Source organism: Macaca thibetana, chromosome 13 (genome assembly GCF_024542745.1).
Source record: "Macaca thibetana thibetana isolate TM-01 chromosome 13, ASM2454274v1, whole genome shotgun sequence".
Classification (NCBI taxonomy): domain Eukaryota; kingdom Metazoa; phylum Chordata; class Mammalia; order Primates; family Cercopithecidae; genus Macaca; species Macaca thibetana.
Genome location: NC_065590.1, coordinates 20,136,982 through 20,151,769, shown reverse-complemented (window position 1 = coordinate 20,151,769; position 14,788 = coordinate 20,136,982). Strand labels below are relative to the sequence as shown.

Genomic DNA, 14,788 nt, shown 5'->3' with positions numbered 1-14,788 from the left:
CAGAATAGGTTCAACCCTCCAGGCAGTACAACTGCACAGCACCCTATACCCCCACCTCTTTTGGAGAGCTACTTACAAGTATAGACTATAAGCTCCAGAAAGTCAAAGACCTTCTCTTATTCACCAAGCCCTTGCATAATACCTGGCACAAAGGACAATAAATATCTGTTGAATTTAATTGCATGGAATACAAAATGTGATGGGACAAAAAATTTCAGCCATAAATAACACTTATGTAACAATCTTCAGAAACTTTCTATGTATGTTTTTAAATGTCAAAGAGTAAAAGTTTCATAAAATCTGTCAAAAAGAGAAATTCCTTTTAAACTTATAAAATCAAAAGGGGCTTTGCAAAAAAGAAAAACTTACCTAAGAGAAATCTGAAGAACCAAGATATCCAGTCATGTCTCAGACCAGTGCTTCTCCACCTGAACTACACAAAAGTCAACTGGGAACCTTTAAAAATACTAATTTAACTGGGCCACGGGTAGAGCCCAAATGACAGGTAGCATTTAAAATCTCTTCAGGTGACTGTAATGTTATGTTCAAGTTAAAAAACACAGTCTAAGACAAAGAGCTCAAGAAAATGTATCAAGCAAGTCTCATAATTGTAAAGACCACTACAATAAACAACAGGAAATTTAAAACAGATGTAAAGAAAATTCGACAAATATTAATTTAGTGCCGACAGGATTTCAGTAGTATGAGAGGCCCTTATAATTGATCAGTAAAACAGAACATAAGGAGTACAGAATAAAAAAATCAATTAGTAAATTATACAATATATTTGAAAACCACAAGGAACCTCTAGAGTTTCACACTACCAAAATATTATCCTTTATTCAAAGTCATTCATAGAGAGTCTATTATATGCCAAACTAGGCAAAGGATACTAACACCATTAAGAGGGTATTTTCCATGAATCATGCTGAGAGACGGCTTAAGACAAATAGAAAACAAAATGATTGAATTCCTGTTCCATCCTTCACTGAAATTCATTCTAGGTGGACTGAAAACATTTGGAATGCAAAACTGTGGTGCTTTAAGAAGATAGTATAGGAGAACACATTTATGATTTCAGGTTAGACAAGGAGTTCTTAAACAAGACACAAAAGCAATAACCACTAAAAGGAAAAGGCTTGTTATTTTTATCTATATTGAAATTACAAATTTTTATTCACCATGACTCCATTAAGAAAGTAAAATGTTGGCCAGGCGCGGTGGCTCACACCTGTAATCCCAGTACTTTGGGAGGCTGAGGCGGGCGGATCACGAGGTCAGGAGATGGAGACCATCCTGGCTAACAGAGTGAAACCCTGTCTCTACTAAAAAATACAAAAAATTAGCCAGGCGTGGTGGCAGGCGCCTGTAGTCCCAGCTACTCGGGAGGCTGAGGCAGGAGAATGGTGTGAACCCAGGAGGCGGAGCTTGCAGTGAGCCAAGATCACGCCACCGCACTCCAGCCTGGGTGACAGAGTGAGACTCCATCTCAAAAAAAAAAGAAAAATGTTACAAACTGGGAGATAATATTTGTAACCATATAAATGGTAATAAATAAAAGGCATTTACTGATTTTTTAAGAATGGAATTCTCAATATTGTACAGTCAGTCCTCTATATCCATGGGTTCTGCATGTGTGGATTCAACCAACTACAGTTCAAAAATATTTTAAAACAACAAATGGTTGGCTGTATCTGTGTGGAACATATAGATCCTATCATTATTCCCTAAATACAGTGCAACAACTATTTACATAGCATTTACATTGTATTAGGTATTATAAGTAATCTAGAGATTAAAGTACACAGAAGGATGTACATAGATTATATGCAAATATTACCTTTTTCTTTTTAAATCAAGGACTTAAGCATCTATGGATTTTGGTATGGGCGGAGGGACCCTGGAACCAATCCTCCTCAGATACTGAGAAACAACTACATATGAAAATCTGCAGGATAATTTAAGTTTCTGAATGATATTGTCTTCTTCCAAAGAGGAATTACATTTGCTTCTGGCAAACATACAGCTTAAGTGTCCTGGCAATTGGTTCTTAACTAATCGTAATTAATCCTATCAGGGGATAGAGATTATTTGAAACTGGTCTTCAGTCTTTGTGAAAGCCAGTCTATTTCCAGGTCACTATTATTGCTAAAGGGTATTCTTTCAGAGTCCCAACCAAAAGCCCTGAATATCTACTTACGAACTCCAATTTATTATTTATTTATTTACTTATTTTTAGATGGAGTCTCTCTCTGTCACCCAGGCTGGAGTACAGTAGTGCTCACTGCAACCTCTGCCTCCAAGGTTCAAACAATTCTCCTGCCTCAGCCTCCCGAGTAGCTGGGACTATAGATGCTCGCCACCACACCCGACTACTTTTTGTATTCTTAGTAGGCATGGGGTTTCACCATGTTGGCCAGGCTGGTCTTGAACTACTGACCTCAGGGGATCTGTCCACCTCAGCCTCCCAAAGTGCTGGGATTACAGGTGTGAGTCACCATGCCTGGCCATGAACTCCAATTTTTATACTCCCCAACCACAGGGTTTGTCAAAAACTCTACTCAAATTCTATTTGCCAGCCACTGCATTAGGAATTAGAGGATCTCTTTAGAGGGAAGGTAGTTCCAAGAGATTGGGCTCATGTAACTGAGCTTCCCTCTTCGCTGAGATCTTGATTTTGCAATTTCTCACTGCCCTGGTAGCTTTCAGTGATTTCAAATAGTTACATTTTTTGTTTTGGCAAAGGGTTGGTTCAAAGCAACTTGGTCTATAAACACCTTCATGATTTTTTAAAGAACATGTTTCCTAGTTCTGTTCCATAAAAACGCTTAGAAGCAGGGACACTCAAGTAGCAAGAAGCATCATGTGCACTCAAATTTTGGTTTCTAAATAGCATTCCCGCTAAAAGAAACCACTGCATCTTGGAGAAATGGCCGATTTCAGGTCTCAGGCAAGGAATTCATAAATCACACCAGGATATATGCTAGAAAACAAGGAGGTATTCAAAGATCAGTAAAATTATGCTAAAAGCAGATAGGAACTGGCTTGAAATAGCTCCCACTGACCAAATGTATAAGTTTTTCAGCATCAAACAGAATAATGGTTAGGGCTATAACACACTAAATATACAAAAATCCATGAGTCCAAAATGGTGCTTCTGAGAGGCACAGGTGGAGAGAGAATGCATTTGACACCACTGGATACTATTATACCAATTCTTTATTCTAAATATTAGCAATTAAATAGAGAGCATTAAGCACTTATCCTGCATTTTCAATAGAAACTATATGTCAAGGTAACCAAATAGCCCCAGCTAATAAGAGACAGATCTTTACAGAAGACTGCCAGCTAAAAATGAAAAAGAAATCAGAGAATTAGAAAAATCACCACTCTAAAAACTCTTATAGAATAGCTGATTCCAGAAAGGGACATCTATAAACGTTAATGTGTCTAAGTGAAGGGTTACTGAAGAACTGGACATTCACATGGCGCTAAAATATCACCCCTCAGGTTAGTTACTAGCATAAAAAGGAAGAAAATGATGTAGAGATCTGGTGTGTCACTAACTCAACCAGGTGGCTAAAGTTATTAGCATCATTAATTATGAGACAAACAGACATTATATGCCTCCTGATGTGATACACTATGAAGTACACAGGTTGCCTGTGAGACATTCTTGCTAAAATTGTTTAACTTGGATCTTGTCAAACTTAGACCCAACTTCCATTTCATAGAAAACGCAAAGGGTAGAGAAAAAAGCTAACCACAAAAGTAACAAGATCATGTCCTTTGTAGGGACATGAAAGGAGCTAGAAGCCATTATCCTCAGCAAACTAATGCAGGATCAGAAAACCAAACACCACATGTTTTCGCTTATAAGTGGGAGCTGAATGATGACAACACATGGGCACATGGAGGGCAACAACACACACTGGGGCCTGTCAGCCAGTGCAGGGGGGGGCAGTTTGGGGGGTGGTGGGGGAGGGAGAGCATCAGGAAGAACAGCTAATGGATACTGGACTTAATACCTAGGTGATGGGATGATGTGCGCAGCAAACCACCATGGCACATGTTTACCTATGTAACAAACCGGCATATCCTGCACATATACCCTTGAACTTAAAAGTTGGGGGGGAAAAAAAAAACTAACCACAAGACACAGACAAATCCAGAACAAGGAACATTCTACAAAACAAACGCCATACTTTACAAACAAGTCTTTATTCTTACAATGCTATAAGTAGAAAGCAGGGGATTTTTATTTATTATTATTATTATTAATATTATTTGAGATGGAGTCTTGCTCTGTCGCCAGGCTGGAGTGCAGTGGCGCAATCTTGGCTCACTGCAACCTCCCGCTCCCTGGTTAAAACGATTCTCCTGCCTCAGCCTCCCGAGTAGCTGGGATTATAGGTGTGCGCCACCACGCCCAGCTAATTTTTGTATTTTTAGTAGAGACTGGGTTTCATCATGTTGGCCAGGATGATCTCGATCTCCTGACCTCACGATCCAGCCGCCTCGGCCTCCGAAACTGCTGGGATTATAGGTGTGAGCCACCGAGCCTGACCCAAAACGGGATTTTTAAATAAAATCAAGTAACAGCCAAACACAAACCTCACTGAATCCTAAGTTTTAAAAAGTTATAAAAGACATACTGGGAACACTTGCGAAAATTTAAATAGGGACTAGATATTCAATGATATGAAGGTATTTTCGTTATATAGAATTTCCATATATTCTAGAGATGCAATATGAAATGTTGCAAAATGTGTTATATTTATAATCTACTTCAAAATGACTCAGCTGAAAAATATATATCAAATAACAGCAAAGTGCTATCAACATTTGATTATACAGGTTTTCATTGTACTATTTGCTGTGGTATGAATGTTGGTGCATGTCCCCAAATTCGTATGTTGAATCCTAATCCTCAAGGTGATAGTATCAGGAGGTGGGGCCTTTTGAGAGGTGATTAGGTCCCTTAGGAATGGGATTAATGCCCTTATAAAATAGACCCAAGGGAGCTCTTTTGCCCCTTCAACCATGTGAGGACAGCAAGAAGACACCATCTATGAACCAAAAAGCAGTGCCCTCACCAGACACTATATCTGTCAGTGCCTTAATCACAGACTTCCTGGCCCCATAAACTGTAGAATATAAATTTCTGTTGTTTATAAATTACCCAGCTTGTAGTATTTTGTGATAGCAGCCCAAATGTACTAACAACTGCTATTATTTCTACTTTTCTAAAAATTTAAAAATTTTCATAATAAAATTTTAAAATAAAGTACTTGGCATTTCATAGGTGTTCTATTTTAAGAAGAAATTAAACTTGACAAGGTCTTTATGATAATATATACAATAGTGAAATGACAAGTCACATAATTGGAGAAGATAAAGATGTTCAATCTCACTGATAATCAGGAAAAAGCCTGATATTCATTTCATTCCTCTAAGACTGGCAAAAGTCAAAAATTCAGTTAATAACAAGTGCTAGAGAAGATCTAAAGACAAGCAACTTTCATACATTGCTGGTAAATGTATAAATCAGTTCAACCCTTTAGAAACCAATTTGGCAGTATTTTTGTACAAAGAAGTCATATCCTAAGATCCAATAACTTCCCATGTATATAGCCTAAAGAAACTCTCTCATAAATACACAAGCATACAGGTATTAGAATGTTCACTGCATTGTTGTATTACACAAGGAAACAACCTAGAAGTCCATCAATAGAATAAATGTGTGTGTGTGTTTGTGTGTGTGTGTTTTGACATGGAGTCCCACTTTGTTGCCCAGGCTAGAGTGCAGTGGGGTGATCTTGGCTCACTGCAACCTCTGCCTCCTGGGTTCAAGCGATACTCCTGCCTCAGCCTACTGAGTAGCTGGGATTACAGGCGCCTGCCACCACACCCGGCTAATTTTTGTATTTTTTAGTAGAGACGGGCTTTCACTATGTTGGCCAGGCTGGTCTTGAACTCCTGACCTCAAGTGATCCGCTTGCCCCAGCCTCCCAAAGTGCTGGGATTACAGGCATGAGCCACCACTCCTGGCCTTAGAACTAATATATTGTCATAAATTTATACAATCAAATTCCATGGAGTTAAAATACATGAAATACATCTATATATATTGGTATGAATAAACTTCATTTTCAAAATACACAAACAATGCTGAGCAGAAAGGAATCATACCAAATTTAGGACAGTGACTGTCATTCTGTGTGCTGATGTAAGAAAATGGGATAAAGAGAGTAAGCATGTATATAACTGTATTGTTTCCTGAGGCTGCCGTAACAAAGTACTTAAAACATAAATGAGAATCAATTGAACCCGGGAGGCGGGGAATGCAGTGAGCCGATATGGCACCTCTGCACTCCAGCCTGGCGACAGAGCAAGACTGTCTCAAAAAATAAATAAATAAATAAAAAAATAATAAATGTACTGTTTCACAGTTCTAATCTGAGTATCACTAAGCCAAAATCAAGGTAGCAGGAAGGCCATGCTTCCTCTAGTGGATCTAGCGAAGAATCCATTTCTTGCCTTCCAACTTTTAATGGCTACCAGTAATCCTTAGTTTGCAGCCTCATCATCCAATCTTCAAGGCCAGCATCTTCAATGCTGTCTCTCTGCTCCATCCTCACATTGCCTTCTCTTCTTCTGTGTATTTCCAATCTCCCTCTAAATCCCTCTTATAAGGATACAGGTAATTGCATTTAGGGGCCACCTGAATAACTCCCCATCTCAAGAACCTTAATTTAGTCATACCTGTAAGGACCCTTTTTCCAAATAAGGAACATATATAGGTTCCAAGGATTAGGACCTGATCTCTTTGGGGGTGGGGGACTTTTTCAGCCTGCCACAATGGATATGTTATCCTCTGTTTTTTTAATTTAAAATATTAAAGATTTTTTTTACATATTTAAGAGCGAAATTAAAAGACTGGAAAAATATAACAAGCAAATCCTTAAAAAAAAAAAAAAAACAGAAATACATAAAATCAATTTAAAGTAGGAAAATACTGACTCCAGAAAACATTTTTAAGATAATTTCAGACTAGATAATACATTTAAATGGAACAAATTCAATAGGCAAATAGTGAAAAATAAGTTTCCTTCCCATTTTTGACCCTCAGCTACCTAGCTCCTCTCCTGGAGGCAATGTAGGATTTTGTATATCTTTCAAGACAATCTAAAATATACATAAAACTAGAAATCGGCCAAAAGCAACAAATACAAGTGACCTTAGATCAAAATCTGCCTATTCCTGTCACTGTCAGCTGAGTATATATCAGCTTAATCATGCTATATTTCAAATGTCCAAGTGTTTTCTCTCACCATTGTAGGAGATTGGTCACAGTGGTGGGAAAAATTGCAAAAAGATACAAACCTTCATGGAAGGTCGGGAGATTTTACAAAAGCTTCAGAAAAGGATTTGGCTGAAGGCAGCCAGATTCTCAAGGGGATGTAAAGAAACTGATCTAGATAAGTTAGTTTACTTAGGCCTGGGAAGCTGGCCTTTAATCATCCGCCGGCAGAACTGCTCTCTCCACGAAGGTGGGGGTGTTAATTACCCACAAGCGTGTTGGCTCAAAGCCTTTGTCATTAAATCTGTAGTGAAACGCCTGCAGGGCCGGCTTGTCAGGGCCCAGATTACTACAACACCCTCCTCGGGGTCTGTGAGCAGCCTTGTCCCCTAGGCTCTTTCACTGGATACCTGTGTCTGAGTGCATTCTTTCATCCGTCGTTGAGCCAGGATACGCCGGTGGGACACGGCACACCATCCCTACTTCTGTCCATGAAACAAGCACCTGATGAGCACTTTACTCTTCCTGAGGAAGTTCAACATTATGCCAGCCCAGTGGATGACAGAGAATAAATAGAAATACAATCCTTGCTCTTAAGTTTACAATTTTGCTGAGGACACAAAGCAGAAGAGAAAAATATTCTTTCAGGATTTCCCTGTGTCTGTCTTCTCTCATTTCTTAAATGCTGTCCAAAACTAAGCTCTGGCTCCTTCTCCACTATCACCATTCCCATACAATTTGCTCCTTTCCTGAATTCTCTCCATTTCAGCTCATGGCACTGCCATTCAGGGGGTTGAACAGGTTTGACTGGGGTAGGGTTAAACAGAAACCTAAGAATCATCTTTGCACTCATCCCACATGCAGTAGTTCAGCAAATTCTGACTATCTATGCTAAATATTTCTAAAACTCATCCTATCCTCTCCATTCCCATTGCCATTCTAAGGCTCACATCATCTATCACCTGGGCCACTAACCGGCCTCCCTACCTAAATCTCTTACTTCTAGTTCTTGCCCTAACCCACTGTTCTGAATGCTTCCCATCTTTAGTAGGCATGACACACAGACCTTTATTAATCTGCCCTCTAACTACCTCTCCAATGTTACATCTTACCACTACCATCACTCCTCTTGCATTCCACTCAGAACAGCATTTCATCCTCCAACCATTCTGAATGTTTTCCCTAGTTCCTCTAACATATGTTCCACACTTCTAAACCCTAGATATTCAGTTCACTTTACTAGGGATGCCTCCCCTTTCCTGATTCTATACCTACCTGTCCACCTGGTGAATGCCACTTGTGACAAGACCCAGAGACCCTCCCTGACCAGCTTCCCTTCCGCATTCTGAATAATCACTCCCTCCACTATGGCATCAAAGACTTTGTACATGCTTAAATTATTGCTCCTATCTCCCTATAGTGTTTACTTACATGTCAGTCTCCTCCACATTCTTTTAAGTCATCATATAGTGTCTTATTTTTGTAAACCTTATTCCAATCCAATGCACACCAAAATCTCTCGATATTTGTTGTACGAACTAAGTGAATGAAGCTTTATCTTTTTCTCCAGCTCCCCTTCTCATTTTCTTCACTTTTCTGATAGAATCCACAACCACGAGTCATGACCCAGTCTAAGAACATAAGTTAGTCACATGATTTAAGAATTCGGATGCCACGGAAGGGGGCACTCTACCCCAAGACTAAATTAGTGAAGTCCCTAAGTAAGACAGAACAATTTTCCCAGCAGAACCTCAAGTCTAAGAGAAGAATCTCTTTCCAGCAGAATTCCATGTCCTCCTGATTCCCACCCCAAGATTGTCACAGGTTTCTAAATGGATTTTAAGGCATCCTCATCCTCAGCAGGCCCAGTCTGGTCTTTACTTGCATCCTTTAAAACAGAATAGGTTTCACCACTAAGATGTCTCCATCAAAGTTTGTGCAGGGGCAAAGACTTTAGTCTGTAGAGGCTCCTAATATAGTTAATGTTTCCCTAGAGAGTTCCTTGAAATATTGCTCATCTTGGGACTACCTGACCTTAAACCCTACTAAACTTTATTCTGACACTCACTCGTCATTTAACAAATATTTGCTTAGCACCCACTGTATGCTGCATGTTATATCAGAGCTCTGGAGAAACCACCTATAATGTATCTTACTTGCCCGAATTGACCTGTCACCATGGCCTAAATGGTACCATGTGTGACAATCATGATGGTGTGACATGACTACACCTAGCCTCTGCTTATACTGTGCCAGGACCCAGACCCACATGTCTGCATCTTTCAGCCCCCAACGGAAGGAGCTGTCTTGTAAGCTTATCCCAACTCAAAAATGCCCAGCTGAGACTACAGCATTTAGTCAATTCCCTCTCTCTCGAACACCTCTTCCATTTCTGCCAACTTTTTCTTATCTTTAAAAAATTTCCTTCACTTGGCCTCTGAAGTATTTTCTTTCTCCCTTAAAAGAAAAAGAAAAAAAAAAAAGGCCAAACTAACATTACTTGGCTTCTTATTCATATACAGCTCTCAATACTTTATCAGTGCATCAGCAGTTCTACAGAGAAAAAAGTATTTCCCATCTGTGATGGTTAATTTTAGATATCTCCTCAGCTGGGTTGAGGGATACCCAGATAGCTGGTAAAGCACTATTTCTGAATATGTCTATGAGGGTGTTTCTGGAAGAGACTGGCATTTCCATCAGTGAACTAAAGATCAGCCCCCACCCAATGTGAGTGGGCATCATCCAATCAGTTGAGGGTCTGGATATAAAAAAAGGCAGAAGGCAGATTCTTGCTCTCTTCTGAATCTGGGATAGCCTTCTCCTGCTCTTGGACATCAGTACTGTAGGTTCTCTACTCTCTGGACTTTGGGACCTCCATCAGTGCTACCCCAACTCACTACATTCTCCAGCCTTCAACCCCGGACTGAGCTACACCACTGGCTTCTCTGGGTCTCCAGCTTACAGAGAGCATATCACAGTACTTCTCAGCCTTCAAAATCCCCAGTCAATTTCCATATTAAATTCCCTCTCAACTACCTATCTATCCATCCATCCTGTTGGTTCTACTTCTCTGGAAAACCCTGATTAATACACCATCGCTGCTTTACTGGCACTTTTTTGAATTACAGACTCATGCTAAGTAACCAAGGCTGGTGACAAAACGCTTTCTTTGGTCACAAGTCACAGATGTGAAAGAAAGCCTAGCAGCACTTGGTAGAAGCTGACCCTAAAGTGGATGGACATTCTTCTAACAAACTAAAACATATCATCAAAACTGAAGGGGTACCTTGAAGAACTGAGGAGGAACTTGAAGAAAATCTTGGGCTGGATATCTCCAGCACCAGATAAAGTGGATCACCTAACACTAAAAATCCTACTAAATAATCAAGAACCCATTCAGGAAGGGGATGGAACACACGACAGTGAAAGGTCAACTGTTTCTGACCATCTCAGCCTAGAAATAATCACTCCAACCACTGAACTCCTATACCTGTGTATGTCGTACTGTATTAATCGGTTTTTACATTGCTATAAAGAAATACCTAAGACTGGGTAATTCATAAAAAGAAAAGAGGGCCAGGCGCGGTGGCTTACACTTGTAATCCCAGCACTTGGGAGGCCAAGGCAGGTGGATCACGAGGTCAGGAGATCGAGACTATCCTGGCTAACCCGGTGAAATACTGTCTCTACTAAAAACACAAAAAATTAGCCAGGTGTGGTGGCACACACCTGTAGTCCCAGTTACTCGGGAGGCTGAGGCAGGAGAATCGGTTGAACTCGGGAGGCAGAGGTTGCAGTGAGCCAAGATCGCGCCACTGCACTGCCTAGGTGACAGAGCAAAACTCCATCTCGAAAACAAAAAAAAAATTACTGCGGCACTATTCACAATAGCAAAGACTTGTAACCAACCCAAATATCCATCAGTGATAGACTGGATTAAGAAAATGTGGCACCATGGAATACTATGCAGTCATAAAAAAGGATGAATTCATGTCCTTTGCAGGGGCACGGATGAAGCTGGAAACCATCATTCTCAGCAAACTATCACAAGATCAGAAAACCAAACACCACATGTTCTCACTCGTAAGTGGGAGTTGAACAATGAGAACACATGGACACAGGGAGGAGATCATGACACACCGGGGCCTGTTGGGGGTGGGAGGCTAGGGGAGCGATAACATTAGCAGAAATACCTAATGTAGGTGATGGGTTGATGGGTGCAGCAAACTACCATGGCACGTGTATATATGTAACAAAACTGCATGTTCTGCACATGTAACCCAGAACTTAAAGTAAAATAAAAAAAATAAAAAAGAAAAGAGGTTTAACTGGCTCACGGTTCTGCAGGCTGTACAGGAAGCACAGCAGCTTCTGCTTTTGGGGAGGCCTCAGAAAGCTTCAATCATAGGGGAAGGCAAAGAAATAGGCATCTTACATGGCAGGAGTAAGAGAGAATGAGGGGGAAGGTGCTACACACTTTTAAACAACCAGATCTCATGAGAACTCACTATCTCAAGGACAGTACCAAGGGTGATAGTGCTAAACCACTCATGAGAAATCCGCTCCCATGATCCAATCACCTCATACACAGGTCCCACCTCCAATACGGGATGACAATTTGACATGAGATTTGGCGGGGACACAGATCCAAACCGTATCAGGTGCCCTATCCAAACTTGTTCTTAAAATGTTTATTTGCTAGAAATTAAGTTCTTTGGCTTCTTATTTCACCTTTATGATCCCTCTTTGGGACGCAGCATAAATGGCATGGTAGTTCTAAGTACAGGCCTTAGAATACATAACCTCTGGTGCTGTAATTCACAAATTATATGACCTTGGGCACATTACCTAAATACTGTATGCCTCGGTTGCCACCTGTAAAGTGGAGATAATAATAGTTCCTAATTCACAACACTGCAGAATGCTTAACACAATGCCTGGTTCAATATGTTAGGTAAAGGTGGTGGTAGTTAGGGCTAATCTTAATTCACTCTACAATCTTGCTACTCAAGTGCAGACCAGCAGCATCAACATCACCTGGGAGCTTATTAGAACTTTCAGGCTTTATCCAAGACCTACTGAATCAGATTTTTGAATTCTGACAAGATCCCTAATGATTAGTGTGCATATTAATGCTTGAGAAGCACTGCTCTACAATACCCAGACTTGTCCATAATGGGGAAAAAAAAAAACCTAAAATGTTTATTCAATAAATGATCTTACCTGTTTGGCTCTGGCAAGCATAGTTTTATAAACCAATCTCATGCATCAACCCTGCTATTTTCCAGTGTCAATCAGCTTTCTCAGGTAGATTACCCTACTGAAGAGTGTACTAACATCGTGTTCTTAGCAATTGTATTTATCATTTAAAAGCAATCTAAGTGTATAATATACTATAGTAGTATAGTAATACATATACTGGAGACTAGTTTAAACAGTAAAGCAACCATTTCCCTATGATCTTTTTGTTTCTCCATAATCTTAACTCAATTTACGAATGGCAATGCCAAGGTCAAATACTGAAGGCAATAAATAATCTCTCCCTACCACACTCCTACAATAACAAGAATCTTAGAATATACAGATGTCACAAAATGTGCATCTATATAATGTTCTATAGTTTCCAAAGTGATGTTACACCGTTATTTCATTTAAGCGCCACGATTTCTATTTTACCAAGGAGCAAAACTTAGTAAGTTTCCTGACGAAAATGAGTGCCTACTATTCTAGGGCCTTTGATTAACAACAACAACAAAAAATTTACATTAACGCACATTATGTGCCAGGAATTGCAAGATGCATAAGATTGGTTTTTAAAATGTGCCTGCTAGAGCTGAACAGGTAAGATCATTTATTAAAGGATTTCAGGATTTTTTTTTCCATTATGGACAAACCTAGGTGTGGTAGAGCAGTGCTTCTTAAAGCACTGATGTGCACACCCATCTTAGGGAGCCTGTCAGAATTCAAAATCTGACTCAGTGGGTCTGGAGTCAGTGGGTCTGGAGATTTAACAAGCTCCCAGGTGATGTTGATGCTGCTGGTTGGCACCTGAGTAGCAAGGCTGTGCCGTATTTAAAGAATTAGCCCTAACTACGAATATGAAAACTTTACATCCCTGAATCTTCAATTACTCTGAGATGACACTACTATTATTTTGGCTTGACAGACGAGAAGACTAAGGCACTGAGAAGTGAACTTTCCAGAGATCACAGAGGTGAGATGTGGAAAGGCAGGATTCAAACTTAGGTTGACTGACTGCAGGGAACTTTCAACTGCTTGCCTCCCAATATTATCTCAATTAATAGGTAATGAGAATTCGAAGCTGGGTCCGGAGCTATCTTCTGCAACATCCTTCTGGGTCGAGTCCCTGCCCTGCTATAATATGTAACAAGGGTCAACACAAGGTTGTAGGGCTGGGGAAAGAGGAAACAGTCTCCTTTTCAACACAACGGGGAGGACCGAGAACAGGCGGCAGGTGCCATGCTCCTCCGGCAGACGCGACCCGGCCAGCTCCAAACAACGCTCCGGGCAAGGGAAGGTTCTCCGGCGGGTCCGCAGACGGGCGTGAGGGGTGGGGCCTACGCAGGGAAAAGGTTCCGGGCGGGTCGTACCAACGCGCGCAGGGGGAAGGGGTTTCCAAGGCCAGGACGGTGTCGCTGCCTACGCGCTCGGTGGCGAGGTGAAGAAACTCTTCATCCACCCCTCGGCTACCTGGTAGAGAGTGGCACCAGGAGCTCTCGCTCCCCAAAGCCAACTCCTAAAGATTCTTCCTCCGGGCCCCCCAGTCGAGTGGGAGGCCCCGGAAATGGGGGCCGGTCGGTATCGGGCAGGCGGTGGGGAGAAGAGTGTCCTGTCAATTACCAACTCCAGTTCGCCCCACACAGATCCACCCGCTTATCTGCCGCCGCCGTAGCCCTTACCAGTTCTTTGGGCGGCTTCTCCTGAGTTTTTCCAAACAGCCCCATGACGAACTGAACCCGTCTTGCCCCTTCCGGCTTTCCGTTCCCCGCGCCCAGGCAGGTCACGGGCAGCCGCCGGGGCGGGGCCCACGGAGAGGGAGGTAGTGCCGACGCCCAGAGTAGGGAGCGGCCGCAGTAGAGGATGGTGCGCATGCGCGGTACGCATGCGCAGAATTGAGTGAGTGGGATACTAGTCAACAAGGCTGACGTCATTGCGCATGTTCTGGGCGTGTCTGTGTAGGGGAGACCACGGATTCGGTGTTTTTCGTGGGGTGTAGAAATGATTGCTCTGAAAGATACGAATGTGTTGACTATAACTGCTTCTGATACTTCACCTAAACCTAGATGTTGCACCAGAAGTCTGGATCTCCACGCAGACGTGTACACTTACCATCACTTTCCCGACAGCTTCGTCTTTGTGTCCAGTAGGCGACTCACAGGTGACAAACCAAAAATGGCCTCTTTTTCCTCCCGCCAACCCACTCCTCCCGTCTGCTTGCACCACCATCACCTGGTCGCTAAACCC

General features: G+C 41.5%; 1 protein-coding gene across 1 annotated transcript in view; it reads right to left on the bottom strand.

Moving 5' to 3' along the window:
* Positions 1-14,490, bottom strand: part of CHMP3 (charged multivesicular body protein 3) — a 60,025-nt gene extending 45,535 nt beyond the window's left edge. Inside the window, exon 1 of the mRNA XM_050753109.1 lies at positions 14,224-14,490. Coding sequence (XP_050609066.1) covers positions 14,224-14,475 — 252 coding nt within the window. The 5' untranslated portion in view covers positions 14,476-14,490. The remainder of the gene's footprint in view (positions 1-14,223) is intronic.
* Between the last annotated feature and the right edge of the window lie 298 nt (positions 14,491-14,788).